An 18,722-nucleotide genomic window follows, 5' to 3' on the forward strand; every position below is an offset into this window, starting at 1 on the left:
AAATTATAGCTCATTGGTGACAAGTAAGATATGTATATTATAGGGGCAAGGACTGCAACTACTGCACTGAAAATTCAGCAACTCAAGGCAAGTAGTTATTGATTTATTGATCAAATATTGGTTTTCCTCATTTTTGACTGTAACTCCACAACTGTTGTCTGTGCTGAAATAAAATTTCCAGTGCAGTAGTTGTAGTCCTTGCCCCTATAATATACATATCTTACTTGTCACCAATGCGCTATAATTTTTGAGAAAAATGCAAAAATAGGCACATAATTGGCCAGGGGTGTAGTACCCACTTAAAAACAATGAATGTGACGGTATTCTGGAATGCCTGATCCTAGCTCACAATGATCTTACTCGTCCATCTAGGATCTCAATCATACCAATCTGTCAGGACCACAGAATTAAAACCAGAGAACCAGGACTCGACCGCCATCTTGATACAGGCATGGAGCAAAAATTGGGGTATTCGGTTTCCCTCGGAATGCGCTCGAGGCATTCGTTGTCATGCAAACGCGATATGGATGATGGGCGCATTTGAGAAACGCACTTGATGCGACCTGCACGTGAGTACCAAGACACTTCAGATGAAACGCAGAATTGTTTTCGTTCGTCTCCGCGCACCGTCGGCAAGGACCCGAATACCCCCAATTTTCTCCCCATAGCTGACGGCGCGATTGTACATGCCGGTATAGGGAGTCCCGGTTCTCCTTCTCTAATTCTGTGGTCAGGACACAGTTCCATAACCCTGATATGGTTGTACATTCGCCCCCTATGGCGGACATGACCTTAATCTCCCACACAATGGTGTAGAATTCAAACTCCCTGTGTGGAAGATTAAGGTCTTGTCTTCAATTTAGGGGGACAGGTGTATGTATTTCAATTAAGGTCTTGTCTTCCATATAGGGGGACAGGTGTATGTATTTCAACTGGAATAGCCAGCCCATTACACCAAGCTTTAAAGCTAGCAATGGGTCTGTTACATTTGGGTATGAATTTTGTATGTACCCATCACCTCATGGACATACAAAGTGTCACTTTTGTCTCCATTGCAGCGGAAGATATCCAACACTGAGGTACCTATTTTTGCCACCTTGAACAAAATACAGGGAGGTTCTTCACAGTAAATCTGCTTGATACCGGGACTCCCACAAGACCAAGTCTTGGGATCTTTTGCACAGTAAAATTGTGTGGGACTCTAAATTTGTTAAATTTAAATGATAATGAGGTCCACTTGGATCTCAAAATTTGATAAACTGTGATTCTTTTAGATGCTATAGTTTCCAGATTTGGCAGATAATGCGGTTCAACTGGACCCCATTATTTTTGGACCAAGTGGGAATTCTGATTGATGCCAATGTTTTAAAACAAAAAGGTTTATTCTTTCTTGAAATTGTGATCTGCCCCAAGTTTGGTCAATAATGAAAATAATGAAACAGACACTTCAAACCACCAACAAACAACTTGATCCTGGCTATAATTTATCATCATTTTGAAATCTGGTGCTTTCTATAAGACTTTTGATTCAATCAATGATTGATACAGTACTTCTCAATGTCCTACCCTACAGAGAGTTCCTATTGGCCTACAGTGTGTACTATGAAGATAATAAATAGGATTTGAAAAAAAAAACCTTTTAAGGTCACAATTTAGACAGTGACAGCACCAGGAATTTGTTGGGTTTTTTTTTTTTGGGGGGGCATGGGGGTAGTGAATTTCAGGGGAGGCAAAATCAACCAATTTTGCTCAAAATTGCTGCAAAATGTGTAAATTTTCATAATTTTGGGTTTTTACTGTGGGCAACTGGGGGGAGAGTTCTGACTGGGGACATTTCCCCATGCCCCTCATGGTGCTGCCACTGACAATAGAGCTTAAACTACTGTACTAACCTGTGACTGACACATCCGCGTTTCGACTGCAAATAGTGCCCATGTTGCTCTTTGCGCAACACTGATAGCGCCCCCTGTCATCTTCTTCATCCTGGGTTGTAACAAACTCCTCAAACAAAAGTGATCCGTCGTTTAAAATATATGTACGGTTCGTTGGCAAAATTTCTACACCCTCATGTCTCCAGCTTAATAATATTTCTTCATATTTCTTCTTATTTAGTTGCCCAGTGACCTTGCACTCCAAAAGGAGTGGCTCCCTGTAAGGCCACTACATCATGAGGTTCTGTGGTGAAGTCCAATTGTGAAATTCCTGTAAGTGTTTTATGGAAAAGAAAAGAAAGTGTGCAACTGTTAATATCAAAATTCAAATGATCAATAAAATGACATCAATTAGATATTTTATTATCAAATTAAAGGAGGATTTCGTGATCTTATTCTTAGCATCCTCTTTTTATGACATTTTTCAGTAGATATCCATGAAAAAAGCTTATTCCCAAAATTTCAGTTGATTCCGATTTTGCATTTGCGAGTTATGCTTGATTATGTGTATTACACTGCTCCATAGGCCTGTGTTGTAATTTCGTTCTGGTATACCAGAACGAAATTCAAATTTGACGATATTTTTGCAAAACAAATTAATCTGCAAGAAATTTTTGGTACCGTACATAAACATTATGTAGCCAGAGGATTCCAGTGGTATAAAAATCTCAACTTTTTTTGAAAAAAGTGGGGCAATGAGGCTGTGGATCACAAAATGCCCTTTTAAATCAAATATTTGAAAATCTCCTAAGCTACTACTGGGAAGTTAAAAACCTTTTTTATAGTTTGACTGTTCTACATGTCCAAGGAGATTAATTCAGGTGTCGTGTGTTTACATACTATGCAATTCTAAATTTGTTTTTTTACAAGTAAGTCAATTGCATTTGTTCATGTATCTGGGTCAGTCATTGCGCTTAGTAAACACATTATTTGATTAAAGTGGTGTTTTGCACAATAAAAAATACAAAACTTATCATCACTTTTGTACAGACAGATTAGGTTTTTTAGATTTAGTAATTTATTTTCTACTTAATTTAATAAATCCAGCAAATGTCGAAAAAGAATAAATGACATACGTTTGTCGGGACTTTTGTTGTACGCTTTATTTTTTCCTGGCAAGTTAATTTGTCAATAACGCTTACATGTAGTTCTTGTGTAAATTCTTTTAAAGGGCTATGATCTCATGCTGTGACGCGAGTATAGTCCCACCTTCGAGTAAAGTCCCACCCCAAATTTTCGAAAAATTTCAGAAATTTAAAAAAAAAAAAAAAAAAAAAAAAATTTTTTTTTAAAGTTATTTATTTTTCGGCTTTGGAGTGGCCCAGGACCTAGACCTAAATGCTAGGATCATTCATGGTTGACCTTAAACAAAAAAAAAAAAAAAAAAAAAAAAAATTCAAGATGTTTTGTATTTTTAATATGAAAATTGATAATTGGTATTCATGCCATACTCTATTAATGATTTCAAAATGCATTCAAATTCAATGCATTTTGAAATCATTAATAGACTATGACATGAATACAAATTATCAATTTTCATATTAAAATTATTGTTGTGAATATCTAAATGTGCAACTTTAGGTTTTTCATAGCGACATAAACAGTATCTTTTAAGAATAACCAAATGTAATTTACTCTGAAATATTGTATACATGTTGAAAGAGAAATTGGAATCAACAATGCACACGTGCTGAGATGTTGATGCGTCCAATGCACGAGTCCCGCGGGAAGGAGTGCATTGGACGCATCAACATTTAGCGCATGCATTATTGTGTCCAATCTCTCGCATTTGAGCGCAGGCCACTATGTACAATTTAACCTGATTGCGAGCCTTTAAGAAAAGTCTGAAGTGTTTAAAAAGGTTGCCATTTTTTCCAAACCAGTTTGAAATGAGCTTTTTGACAAAATCACAGCGTGTGATTTTCAATAGTGGGCCGCTTGGATTATAGAATTCACCCATCTGCACAGAGCATCGTTTGTTCAACTAGTACTAGTAGCTTTGTTTAATGCGCTGCATACTGGTCATACATTGTAGGCTTCAAAATAAAAAGTCCCAAGTTTTGCTATATTTTCTCAAAATATCAAGAGCTATCTCAGTCAAGAACCACTGAACCAATACTAGGCTTATTTGTACTCATTTGAATGCATTTTTCAAATTGAAACTTGTTGTCAACTTGTCTGCAGTCGACACCCACACAGTGGGAGTTAATATTACATAATTTCCCAGAAAGTACTCAAGTTTGGCTTTGGTAGGGGTGTGCCACTGAGAATTTGAAAGTGGACCCATCAATATACCAATTTTTCAAGAAATTTGGAAACATTGATATACCAAAAATCAATTTTTGGTCAAATTTCCAATTTCCTCAAACATTTTTGCAAGGTTTTCTGAAAAAATTGAGTAAATTTTGAAAAAGGACCCATATACCAAAATTGGCCTGGAAAAAAGGGTCATTGATATGTTTCCGGCACGTCCCTGTATGGTTTTGTACTACCCCCCCCCCCCATAATTTGGATGCTAGTGCCAGTGGGGCATATGGACTTGGATTCCACCTCTCTCTAACCTACAATTCCGTACATTCCAATCTGTCAAGGCTTGGTTCCTTCACCCCAATTATGTTTTACACTCATAAAATGACCTTTGAATTCACTAGATACAAAAACCTCATACCCCATAACATGAGGGAGGCCAACCTTTGATCTATGATATCTGTTGATGGAGGTTACTCATCTATGTGACATAGTGCTGTTTTATCTGATAGGGATAATCTTACATGTGATCTAGTTTACTACATCTGGCTGGGCATTTCAGTTTATCATCTGCAATATACAGATGCTTGGATGCAGGAGGAAGGTGATGATACTTTGATTTTTTAAACCATTGTTTTGTTGTCATTTTGTAAAGCAGGCCTTCTCAACTGGCGGCACGGGCGCCAGTCAGTCAAAGTGGCGCACAAAGTGATTTTAATAATTTAGTTCACATAAATCTTGAACAAAAAAAGGGGTGAAAATGCCAAATCTGGGCCTTTAAAAACTGAAATTCACTTTACCCCTCAATGCCCCCCGAAAAAAAAAAATTCCTGGCGCCGCTACTGATTTTTGGTTAGTCCAGCTCTATAGTGGGTTTATCCTTCAGAATCTCAGATTTGAAAAAAAAAATGAAAAGGGCCTCCTCCTTCCCTCAAACACTGATGGAAAGAAAAAAAAACTATTAACAATGCTAATTTTACACTGGCGAAAAAAAACAAGGAAAAAAAACCCTCCCTCCCTCCCTCATCAATTCATGAAAATCCTCCAGAGAAGAACCAAAACATTAATTTGATACGGCCTAAAGGGAAAACATCACCCTGCTTTCAGAAAGTGGTTATCAGAGCAGAATACAATTTGTTTATCATGCCTATTCACTGCAAAACACATTTTCATATAAATATCTAGGGTTTGTAATTCAACCATAGAGTAATTACATTACACATACAGTTCTGTATGGTGGTCAGTAAGCCTTGTCAACAGCCCGAAATAAAATCAAGTTCTTACATGCCGTTCCGAATGCGACTGTGTACCCTTACAGATCATGTAGTGTACTCACTCAGCATTTTGGCCTAGGCCCTTCGAAAGAATAACAGCTTTTTAGCTACTGTCTTTTATTGTAACCTTGCTACTTTAGAAGTGGACAAGGGTTGATAATTACCTTTTTGGGTAGTTTTTTGTTTGTTTTGGTCTGTTTTTTACTCAAACATATTTTGAAAGTATCAACTACTTACTATAGAAAAAACAATGAAAAACAATAAATTAACAAATAACCAAATACACTCAAACTGATTTGTTTTATTTTATTATCTGTACCTAACTTCCCTAATAAATGATCCATGATCAGCGGGTTTCTTCTGAGGAAACGGTTCCAGTTGCGGGTGAATTTGAGTTTATTCAGAGTGATGCAAAGAATATGAAGTAACAGTCCCAGCAAAAACAGATCGGGTGAAGGTGAATGCCGGGTTTGAGGTAGTTAATAGTGGTGAATATGCCGCAACATTTTTAGTAGAAACAGTTCGGGTGACGATTTGGTGGATGACACAGGAAGTTCGCCTACTACCGTACACAAAAAAGCGAGAGCATTCAAAAGCTGACCTTGGAAAGTCAATAAAAATATTGTCACACCTTCCGCCTTCCCCACTACCGGTAATCACATGAGTACTAAATCTTTACCCTGCATTTATGAGCGCCGTAGTAAACGACCTGATGATGGTGACAGGATTAAAATGCGAGCGAAGGTGAATTAGTGGTAATACGAGGTGGTCAGTATAATTCACGCCTCTTGAGCCACAGCAGCTCTTTTGAGCTCCTTATTTTGCCTATATAATCGCAATTTCAATATTTGCGACTTTGTTCCAATTTATCCAGATCACGTCACATCTTACATCGCCTTATTTTAGTACAAAGCACACACTTATTTGATGGCTTTAAATTTCTTATATCCTATCACATTTGGACAAGGATAACAAATACATCCATCTTCATGGCATTAAGGTTAACTCAAGCTATTTGACTTCATTTTGTCAGGCCGTTCTATTAGCTCATTAAGTCGACAGGAAATTGGGTTTAAATCCATTTGATAACACTGACCCATTATTATGTAAAAGCACTTGGCTTAAGTTAGGCTTGCTATACATGTAGATACCATTTCCTCGAATAGTTGCCCCCCCTGAAATATACACCCCCCTCCACATTTTTCAACCAAGATGAACTTTCAAAAATGCCGATATTTCCATGCTATCTTGTGTAGTAAGCTTACCAAGTTGCACACATGGTCGATAATAGCGTCGAAATTCTGGTCGAAAAGCAAGAAGTGAACCAGAAGTCAGTGTTCCTAAGTTCATCATTTCAGCGTAAGTTTTAAGCGACCTCTAATAACCCCCCGGTTTGGAAAATGCAACACCCCAGGGGCGTTTATTCAAGGAAATACAGTATGCTATTTTGGAGGATAAAATATGCAGGATTTTCAAAAACACGCAAAAATATGCGATTTTCCGCCAAAACGTTACAATCATTTGGTGTTTTTTTTATTATTTTGGGAAAAAATCATAAAAAAATAGTTTTGTTCCCAAAAGGGGCAACATTGTAACTTGTGTTTACTTCATACTTTATGTTTCTCGTCCCACTCACTTGCTTTTTGGCAGCTGCCTCCTTTTTTTTACTATTTACTATCGAGAAAAAAGCGAAAAAATCAGCAAATTTGTTTACGAATTGGTGTAAACTGTAAAAAATAAATGCTATTACTAGCCGTAGCTCAACATGGCATATCCTTCTGTATTATGAAAACACTGAGTAATGTTTAGAATTGTATCAAAATTACTTTTGATCAGACAGTCAGCTTGGAAAAAAATAAAAAAAAATAACAACCTCCAAATATGCCTTTTGTGTATACATGCAGGTCAATGTCAACAGGAAGCTTCAAATAATTGTGAATTTAAAACCGTAATGTACGATTTCCATTAAATTTTAATTTTGTTATTCTTTACTCAAAATGCTAAAATAAAGTTCTGTCACTGTCAGGAAAGGTTTCTATCCATTTTAGGCAAAAATACAAAGTGAAAGATACCACACTGGTTATTTGGACTGTTTAAAGTGGAGTTCTGGGGGACTACAGACTTACTGTTTCAATACGACATGTCAAAATTGCTCAGTTGACCTGACCAACACAACAAATTTGGCCGATACCATTTACTTTAGAGTTAAAGTCATGACATGTGTAAACATTACGCCCAAAAATTCAAGTTTGAAAAAAATTAACCAATTTCATATAATAAGATTGTACATTATCATGGCTTAAAAAACATGTGAAACAGTTCAAGAGAGAAAAAATTAATTCTGCGAAAATGTCCACTTTGTATTGTATAATAGTTTTTATATACATGTACACCATCAATCTTTGATCAATCAATAATCATAGCAACTCAATTAAGAGTCAGTGACCTGTTACCTAGCTCTTATCTTGCCTGCATACTTTCATGTACGTATACACATACCTACGCGTACATGTGCTGTCATGAAAATATTTGTAGGGTCTTTGTGGAAATATGTTCCCATGAATAAAGAATAATGTGAATGAACGAACAGTCATTTGTGTGTGGAGGGGTGTGTGTGTATCTGTGGGGTGGGTGTATTTGGGGTGGTAATGTGGCGAATGAAAGCCCAGGTACACAGTGTTCTGTCCAAGAATGCAGTCTGCCCTTCACAATATTGCAGGCCCTACGCAGGTGGCGCCAAGGGGTAATTTTGGCAAGGGTTTTATTTTAAACAGTCAATGAAATACAGCACTGATCAGTTATCAAGGCATAATAGTTTGATATATCCCTCCTTTGACCTTTGTCTCCTCAATGCCCCCACCCATGAGCTAAACTTTAAACTATCAAAAGACCCTGTCAGCTCAATGCCCCTAACAGTTTATTTGTCTTTCCATGTTTTCAGTAAATTCTCCATTGCACACAACATAACTAGGTACTTGTGTCCATAAAAAAGCTCACTGCCAACTTCATTGTAGGCACACATAACAAATCTTCCTTTCCCAAAAAACAGTAATCAAAAGAACTAGGGTACCATTTATGTTTAACCCTAACATATCCTAAACAAAGACAAATAAGCCAAAATTAAAACAAGCAGCCAAGACCTCATTTGTTAAAATTGCTTGAGAATTAAAGAAACAATGATATAAAACCTAAGGAAGAAACAAACTCAATAGTTGCACTTTTGTGTTCAAAGTTTCAATGAAGCACGATGAACGCTATCAATGAAGCATGATGAACGCTTATCAATGGAAAGCATGTTGGTTCCAATTATGACATATCTGTCTTTGTTAAAGGAACATAACTGGTACCTTAATTATTTTGCGCACTGTATTTAGCCACCAATACTTGCTGTCTCATCCTTTAAAACTGTTTGGGCTTATTATGATTGAAGGAAACATAGCCATGCTTTTATGACAACCTTACATCCAACATGACACTATCCCCATCCGCCGGCGGCAAGAAAACACACAAATGTCTGAAAATATTGACAACAAAACACATGAATAAAATACATGGAATTATTTTGTTCTTGTGTTTAGAAATGGAACCATTCAAGCTTCCAAAATTATGTCAGGCGGATTTATCCGCCTGATATACTGTGAAGCTCTCAAATCTTCTTTCTTTCTTTCTTCTTTAGTAGAACCAAAAATTGCTACTAGTGCCAGACGCTTGCACCAATTTTGACCAAACTTGGCCACAAGAAGCACTGGCCCAAGCTTCATATAACTTCTACACAGATAGGGGTCAAAGGTCACATAAGGGTTATTAGGGGTCATTTTGTGAAAATCTTTAAAATGCTACTTCTCCTTTAAATGACATGCTATGACCACCAAACATGGTCATCAAGAACCGCTGGCCCAAGCTTCAAATAAGTTGTACCACAGATTGGGGTCAAAGTTCATGTAAGTTCATGTAGGGGTCATTTTGTGAAAATATTTGCCTGAAATGTAATGAAGCAGCTATCATTATAGAGGCAGCAATTTGGCAGATACCTTGTAGGAGACAGCTATTTGATAACAAGAGAGAAGCATAAAGATTTGTTGCATGCTTGGGCATGTCTACTGGTGTAGTTTTAAGTTTCCAGGAAAATTTAAGTAAATATTGTGCTGCTATTTTGATAAGAGATAAGAGTTGTTAGGTTTGATAATTATGCTATCCCATGATGCATTTACGAAAATACACACTAAAGGTATGTGATGAATGCTATATAGTTGCTTGTGGGGTGGGGATGGTGGTCAAATTTTATTCCTTCCCATGATGCATTTATGAAAATCAATACCTACACACTAAGGCTAGATGGTAAATGCTATATAGCAATATGGTGCAATAATGGTGAAAACTAGTACTTGGGTGGATGGGAGGGGGCAAAATTTTGAAATAATAATCATTGATTTATAAGGAGATCATGAAACATCAGCTAAGGTCATCCAATGTCAAAGGTCAAATGTTACACCTGCTCTGATGGGGCCGTAACTCTGGGAAAATGATACCTGACACTTGGGGAGTATGAAACCGCAAAGGTCATGTGAGGTCAAAGGTCAGGTCAAATTTAAAGTTGCTCGATCGGGCTGTAACTTGGGAAAATGATCCCTGACACTTAGGGAGTATGAAACCGCAAAGGCAATCCGAGGTCAAAGGTCAGGTCAAATTTTAAGTTGCTTCAATTGGCCTGTAACTCAGGGAAAACAATCCCTGACACTTCAGGAGTATAAAACTAAAAAGGTCATGCAAGGTTAAAGGTCAGGTCAAATTTTAAGTTGCTCGATCGGGCTGTAACTTGCGGAAAATGATCCTTGACACTTGGGAGAGTATGAAACCATAAAGGTCATCTGAGGTCAAAGGTCAGGTCAAATTTTAAGTTGTTTCCATTGGGCTGTAACTCGGGGAATGATCCCTGACACTTGGGGAGTATGAAACCGTAAAGGTCATCCAAGGTTACAGGAAAGGTCAAATGAGGTCAAATGTTAAAATAGGCCCAATTGGGCTTAAATGTGATGCAAATTACCCTTGATTTGAGAGAGCATGAGTAGTCAACTCACGTTTACCCGAGGTCATAGGTCAAATCAGGTCAAACAGAAGTCACCGCCTGACATTCGTGGCTCGTGAGCCACAGTAGCTCTAGTTGATTTTGCGTCCAAACCTGACTACCGGGTTCCACATGTGTCAAATTCAGGGATGCAGCTATGGCGGGCGGTGGCGGGCGGCAGATTTAGAGCCCACCACTGATAAACAATTTAAGCTCTAGCACCCGGCACTCAGGTGTCAAAAATTGTAAAATCACATAGAATTTGGCCAAATTCAGGCAATTTTCAATAAAATTGTCAATTTGATGAAAAATTCTCTCAAATATCACCCGGCACTCAAAAATTCTCTAGCTACAACCCTGGTCAAATTGTAATCTTTAACCCATCTGCCTGGGTCCATGATATATTTAGGGATGGTGGTGCAGCATTTACCAAAATCTTAAACGGGCCCAAATTTAGATTTTTTTAGAAAAATTAGACCTACTTTTATATCCGAGGCCCAGATTTTTGACCAAATTTAACACAATTTTGTGGAATTTATACAAAATTTCAAAAACAAAAACTGGGTTAGGACAGTTGAGAACTTGCTCAGTTCCCTCAGATCGCGATGTTCAAACAGTGTGACGTTAGCGTGAGCAGAGGCACGTATACGTAGCGCTGATGCAGAGGTGCAAAGGCGAGAAGAGGTGCCAAGTCGAGAAGAGGCGCACAGCGCCAACATCATGGCCAAAGGCCTCTCTATCCACCAACTCAGCATATTTTGATTGCTTGTGGAAAGTGCAACCTCTTAAAATACTAGAGCTAAGACAGTCAGTTGAAATATGGGTATTTTTCAAAAAACATAAAAAATTATCCCATTTTTATACAAAAATTAACCTGCATGTAAAAAGGGAGGCCATTATAATAACTGAGGACCTGTTGTCATTTGAGCCCCCTCCCTCCCCGGATCATACCCTACTCCACCCTGTGACTATAGTCCTGTTTATAACCTAAATACAGCACAGCCACGCTACAAAGGAACTCAATAACTAGGCTAAACTAGGTTTCATTTTGTAAGAAAATTTCCAACAAGTTCATCATGACAGCTATGAATACTGTTTCCTTATTATATTAATTACGTGGATCAACACAAATAAAATTATACAAACATCAATTTCCTTTTCAAATTTACAATCTTCACTCCCCGTCCTAAAATGTTTTGCAATTAGTATTATTATAGCAGGCAAAAGGTAAATCAATGAACCATTTTTTTGCAGGCATACAGCCATAGGAAATCCTCGCTGGAAATTATGTTGTAATTCATTAGGAAATAGCTGGATTAGGAGGAAAATTGATGCCTAACTAGGCAATGCGAGAGACTTGTCAGTGCGTGTCAAAAATGAACCCACATAACCTCAACTCGCGCATAAAAATACTGCAAGCTCCATTCACTCATACACTTGACAAACACAGGTATTTAGTTAGGATGGATGGTTTACAATACCTGTATGTAAAAGGTTATTGTAAATAAGATATATTATGTGAACTGAGTGTTTGGGGATTGTGTGAATATGAGAATTTTGTTGGCTGGTAAAGAGATATCATCAATGTAGGTTAACACGGTGTAATGTAGATGTAATGCAGTCTTGATGCTTGTTATCTGCATGTTACTATGAATGAAGTTATGACTTGAAATTTACCACTATTATTATTCTGGCTGACAGACAAGAGCTACATGTAGTAATGGTACAGATTAGCGTTGAGGTGCGTATGGTGCAGGCCTGACTACTAGCATTTTGTGTGCATAATTTGTTTTAAAGTGCAAAATATGGACACACACCTGATTCTTAACCCTAACACCCAAATATACGACAACGAAAACCACTGTACTGCGCATGCATCTCACATGATGTAATCACCCCAAGTCATATTGGGCTAGGTGGCCAGGCAAACATGACTACCAGTCGGTGATCTTGTGCTTGGCACGCAAGGGGTCCCAGGTTCAATTCCTGGGGGTACCAACTGACTTCTTTGTTCATCTTCTCTCCTTTGTTGTGCCTTCTTTCCCTTCAAACAGCAAAAAAAAACATGCGCTGTGTTAGGGATATTTGGTAAAAACATTGAAATTAGCCCTTTTGAGACAAATGCACAAAAGGTTCATTTTTAGTCCCCCCCCACCCCATCCTGGCAAAGGGCCTGTGTCTACATGGCTGGTTTACGGATGACCTACAGTGACCATTCATGACCAAGTACTCTAACAAAGCAACATTTTCAATGGGTTTAAAGGTGCAACTTTTGAAAGTGCAATGGGGGGGTAATTCCTGTATGTCTTACTAGTTTAATACCCCATACATGACAGTATGAAAGGTCCTGAAATTTGGCCAGGTGTGTCTATAGTCAGATAGTGAAAACTGCATTCTTTTTTATAGTTTAATTTTACCCATGTCCACTTTTGACAGCAGAAACACATAGGGTGTTATGTTTGTGGGAATGCCATAGCCCATGTATCTAAGCACTGTAATTTGACAATCATGTTAACCATGGACACTTGTCTATGATACTGTTTAAATTCACACTACCTTGTCTTGTGGACAAACATGTCCAGTTAACCATGGACATTTCACTTTAAAAGGGGCAATAGATGTCAAACACTGTGGCATGCATTTGTCTCCACGATGGGAAGGAGCAGGGGCAGATCCAGGTTTCTGAAAAGGGGCCGCTCATGAAAAATTGTCCAGTTTGCTTTGCTCATCCAAATTTTGCGACAAAGCGACCAATGGCCATTCTGTGAGGTCGCCCTCCCCCAGATCCTTGAGGCGTTCCTATCCCCTACAGGTCCCTGGTTGTAAAAGTCCATTATTGGCATCTAAATTTAAGGGGGTTACACTATGTCTGACAACGGGGGACAACCCCGGTTGTCACAAAGTCCCTGTTTGGTATGAAAAACACAATAAAAAGTCATGTGAGAAAAACAAACGCTCACTAGACACATTCTACAGATCTGTGTGGGGTGTGTGTGTGCCTTTGTATTTTAATTATCTGTTTTGAACTGGATGGCAGTGAACATGATATTGATAATCATGAAGTAAACGTAAACTGTGCAAAACGTTACCTTCATCCATCCAACTCAACATGAATCATCAGAACTATCAAGAAAGAAACATGAAATGATCACTATCTTTGATGTTTGGGTGAAAATTTGAGCAAAAATTGGAAGCTGTAGTCTAGACACCATGTTTCTAAATGCAAGATTAAGTTGCACTTGTATTTTGTTACTGTCAAATGTACCAGACTGAGGTAGCACTGACTCACGTGCCCTGATATCCTAGCTGAGATTGCCCAAACAGAGCGCCTGAAAAGGCACACTTCCCTTTGACTATTCGAGGGGTGTCACATTCCCCAAACTGAACTAGTTCTAGACTGGGGCGGGGCGGGCCTCATTCCAAGGTAAATCAACTTTTCCAGGAAAAATATGTGACATTTTTGTACTCAAATTCACCTACTGCAGATGTTCTTAACAAAGGTATAATGATGATCAACTTTCTTTACACATAGGAAACCTCAAAACAAGGCTCCCGCTAGCCTTCAAAAACTCTGCGTCCAATCGGATTTGATGACATTTAGGCACAGAATCAGCATCATCCCGATTCATCCTTCAATAATGTGGCGTATGTTTCAGAAACAAGCCAAAATCTCCAAATTTTCTCTTTCACATAATGATGGACGATGCGACGTAAGGTACAAAAAGACACTGAAAGTCCGATATACTCTGTTTCATACAGTGGCGTATGTGTGACTTAAGCTTCAAAAATGTGCGAAAACCCCAAATCTTCCATTTCACATAGTGACGTATAAGTTAAAGCCACGATTTCTCCGTGTTACAAAATTTAAATCTGTGTTACAAATTGGACGATTCTGTGATTTTCGGTTTTCCACTATAAAGCACTGAAAAGTTAAAACAAACATGTTTTAAAAGTGTATTTTGTCTTACCTTTTACTGTAGTATGGCCAGAATCTTGCATCGTAGGCCTAAAATTAATGCTAGAATTGTTTGTTTAATGGTTGATTACTGCTAAATAATAAATTTTCTTTGTTTTATTTTGCAAATCAATACATTTTATATAGTTTTTCAAATTTCTGTGAGCAAACCCCAAATTCCGTGAATTTTTCTGTTTTTCCGTATCGCGTAGAAATCGTGGCTTTAGTATAAGTTTAGAGCTAGCTATATCCTATAGAAGTTATGCCATTGTAACTATTTAAGTTACAGTTTAATAGTTTAATCCTTTAACTTCATTTCAAATAGAATCGGTCCACAGAGAGATAATATTGGAGGAGTACTGACTACATACATGTTATTAGCAGCATATCCTTGAAACTTGTTTTTCTCGAAACGTATTTTGCATTTGTCCGCACGCGTGCACGCACGCCACAATGGATTGCGACCGACGAAATGTTATTTTTCACAATGCTGCATATTTATTATTGTTTTGTAACACCCATCCTTAAATATAATAGCATTGTTTTGCAACAATAGATCTAAAATATTGCATTGCTATTTCAACGTTATTTGAGCATCTTGAAGTATACTTGTGTGATTATTGCCATGGAAACAAACAGAAATGGCAGTAATAACACATTCTGAAGAAGGGCTTGAGCTGATTTTCTGGAAAACTAGGCGATTTATCAACCATAAACTAATGGAATAAGCAAGCTGAATAGAATACACCTGTATCAAGCTTACTGCACAATAAGAAAATACATATGTCTAGATTTGATCAACAAGCCTGATAATTTTGTTGTTGTTGTTGTTGTTGTGATGTGTGTACACTGGGTGTGTTGCTGTTGTTGAATTATTTGGGGCATGTAAATAGTAAAAAAAAGGAAACTTGTACACTGTATGTATAATTTCACAAGCAACAGGTAAGTGCATGATACAAGTAAATATCCTGTGATTTTTGCTATTCATATAACAAATTTATCACTAAAAAATATGACTTTTAGCCCATTCAGTGATTTGCTCACCTGGACGATCACAGAAATCATCAAAATTCAGATTTTGGTAACTTTGTCATTGTCATAGATGTGCTCATATAGCCTGCTTGTGGTTCAGCCGAAAGCCATGTATTTTAAAAGACACAATAAAGCATATGAAGTAATACAGACAGTAGAATGGGCTTCAACTTCGTCAATACTGCTGTTTTCTTTGTTTTTTGCCAAATTTTTCATTCCAAAAATATTAAAGGACAATTTGAATGATTTATTCTTCACTTTAAAAAGTAATTTGTAAACAATATTAATTTTTTTACACTTGCGCTTGGATCATTGAATGGGACTGGGTTGATTTAGCCGCTGGCCCTGGCCATTGGTTTTCACATCAGGCCAGGAGATTTTCTGTCTGGATGGCCAGTTGGGATTTTGGCATAATTATGAATTTATTAGAAACACAAGTAAGCAGATAAATAATAAGTTTTAACTTTATACGTGAGCGTGAGCCAAATATAGATCGATCCGCAAAAAATTGCCGAACATATCTGGGCGTGTGGATTTGCCCTTGGGTCAGCTGGAAACTTTCCCAGCTGTTGCTCCTTATGTCTACCCCTAGGACATCCGACAAACCGGGGAAGTCCCCTAGTAGAGAATATTTCTTTATGTAATAAAAACAACTGGGAGCATTTACCCTTTAAGTTACTCAGTCCATGAAGGTAGAGCTCATGCTCAGTCATAGCAGGAAATTTAAGGTACTATGGGATCTAGGCATATTGCTATTATAATAATACTCTACTCAGTCATTTGGATATTAAAAAATAAGAAGTGTACAGACAAAAGAAATGTGTGTGTCCCCGGTTGTTACTTGTATGTCCCCGATCGTCACACAGTAAAAATGCGGGGATGTTGTGTTGGGTTTTTTAACAGTTCAATATAGTATTTTTACAAGCAGTACATATATACCGTATTTCGTCAAATAGTCGCCACCCCTCAAATAAACGCCCCCCCCCACTTTTTTCAACCAAGAAGTTTCAAAAATGCTGATATTTCCATGCTATCTTGTGTAGTAAGCTTATCAAGTTGCGCACAATGCCGCACATGGTCCATAATAGCGTCAATAATTGGCAAAAATCTGGATCAGAAACCCGGAAGTGAGCCAGAAGTCAGTGTTTCTAGTTCATAGTTCGTCATTTTAGCGTGTGTTTTTAGTTTACCTAATGATTTTAACGGGAATTATCATTCTAAAATTGACCTTGAATAAATGCCCCCCCTTGAGAAAATGTAATGCCCCGGGGGCATTTATTTGACGAAATACGGTATGTAATGCGAGTGTTAGATTACCATTTCCCACACCTGCGTGTGCTTATTTTACCACAAAAATAACATTAAAAGTACAGCTTTAATGAACATGACATCCTGGAAGATACTACATACATCTATAATAAATAGCATGAGCAGCATTTTGAGCTGAAGTTCAATTTTTATTTTTTTTTAGTATGGTTGTAGTTAGACCTAATATCCATGTAACATGCAGTGTGTCCACTATGGCAAAAATGTGGTTATTCTAGGCTTTTAAAATTCATTGGACCATGTTTGTATTCTTCATGAAAACAGTTGAAATGGCCAAAGTTTGTGGTTGGGGTTCAGGACACCATAACATCAATGTTGCTTCTCTATGGGGTTTTAATCAGCGAAATGATTTGCTCCACAAGTGGCAAAATCACGTCCTGATGTCACATTCTTTTAGAGTCAAATTATTGTGAACTTTATTCAACCCCTTGAATGTAAAAGTGACTTTTGGAAATTTTACGCAAAATGTGTACTTTTAGTACACATGGGCATATAATATAGTTGACATAGCACAAGTGGTATTAGCAGCTTTGTGAACTGTGTCTTTGGATTGAGGCAGTGGGGTGTAACCAGTGCGAGTTCAATGACACCGAGTGCATTGACTTCTTATGTTTAAATTTTAATGCACTTATTATTTTTAGAAAACAATATGTCCAACAAAAAGATATTTCCGGAAATTTAATGGTAAAACCAAAATATCTTTAAATGGCATGCATGCCATTATGCAAGTATAAACACGTCTCTGATCTGTTACAGGAAGGTTTCCGCATTTAAATGTTAATTTGATGGGAGGTACTTATCCATGAATTTGTCTGTGATCAAGCCTGGAATAAAGTAGCGCCAAATTTCACATCATTATTTGTAAAATTTGCTTGTAATTATTTGATTCATGGTATATTCATAGGCGTAGATCCTGGGGATGGGGGATAAATCCCCCAATATTTTGCAAGGGGGGATGGTCCATACAATCACCCCCCCCCCCCATGTTGATGCCTGATAATGGGTTTCTGATCAAATTAACCTCATATTTGCTCATTTTAGCCCACAAAATACAATTTATTCTACTTTTTACACTGATATTTAATCAGTTTAGCTTCAAAATAACAAAAATTTTCGCACGCTTCGCGCGCATTTGTAACATGAACTTATTATGTCGCTAAAAGGTGCTGGATTGATTATACTTCGAGTATTTTTTTCAAACTCCATTTCCCCCCAATGTCAAAAAGAAATCTACGCCACTGATTTGATTACAAATGGCTAACATAAATAATAACACCAATAACAACAACAACAAAGTAATAATTAATAAATTGACTTGATGCATTGGTCTTTTCCTATGGACTAGTTTATAGCAATGCCCATTTCATCATGAACTGGACGGACCATAGTATGCCATCACCCTCAAAAAAGTCACTCAGAAAGAAGGGAACTTCATGTGTCAAACTATCAACCTTTTATGGATAGGCCTAGTACCGATGACATTAAGGTAAGATTTAAGAACCACTTTCCACTCATACAGGGAACATAAGGGTTGTGCACTGTGTAAAATTCTCACAATTGTCTGGCAAAAATCACTTGGGACCCACTTTTGATGTGCAAAATCTTTGGTCCTACTTTCCACTAAGTGCCACCAAAACTGCCCCCCCCCCTTATGCATGCCAGATATTGAGAAACCCAAATATAAAACCTGAAATATTCAATTATATCATATGTGTAGGCTATGTTAGCAATGTGTGACATATGATTCACTTTCGGTTTCAAATTTCAGATTGTGGCCCATATTAACAGCATTTTTAATGATGTGTAAATTAATAAGCTGCCCCTAAAAGCTGTGCCAGAAATGGCTTGCCCCTTCCCCTTTTTTGAATTTGACCTGCCAAAATATGCTTGGC

The 18,722-nt window shown here is 37.6% G+C and overlaps 1 protein-coding gene across 2 annotated transcripts in view; it reads right to left on the reverse strand.

Annotated features, from left to right (window-relative positions):
- LOC140142803 (protogenin B-like) overlaps window positions 1-18,722 on the reverse strand; it is a 168,056-nt gene that overhangs the window by 129,926 nt on the left and 19,408 nt on the right. For both annotated transcript variants that reach the window (XM_072164808.1, XM_072164807.1), the window contains exon 2: window positions 1,893-2,202. In XM_072164808.1, the coding sequence (XP_072020909.1) occupies window positions 1,893-1,935 (43 nt within the window). In that variant the 5' untranslated portion in view covers window positions 1,936-2,202. The remainder of the gene's footprint in view (window positions 1-1,892; window positions 2,203-18,722) is intronic.

This window comes from Amphiura filiformis, chromosome 20, assembly GCF_039555335.1.
Source record: "Amphiura filiformis chromosome 20, Afil_fr2py, whole genome shotgun sequence".
Lineage (NCBI taxonomy): Eukaryota > Metazoa > Echinodermata > Ophiuroidea > Amphilepidida > Amphiuridae > Amphiura > Amphiura filiformis.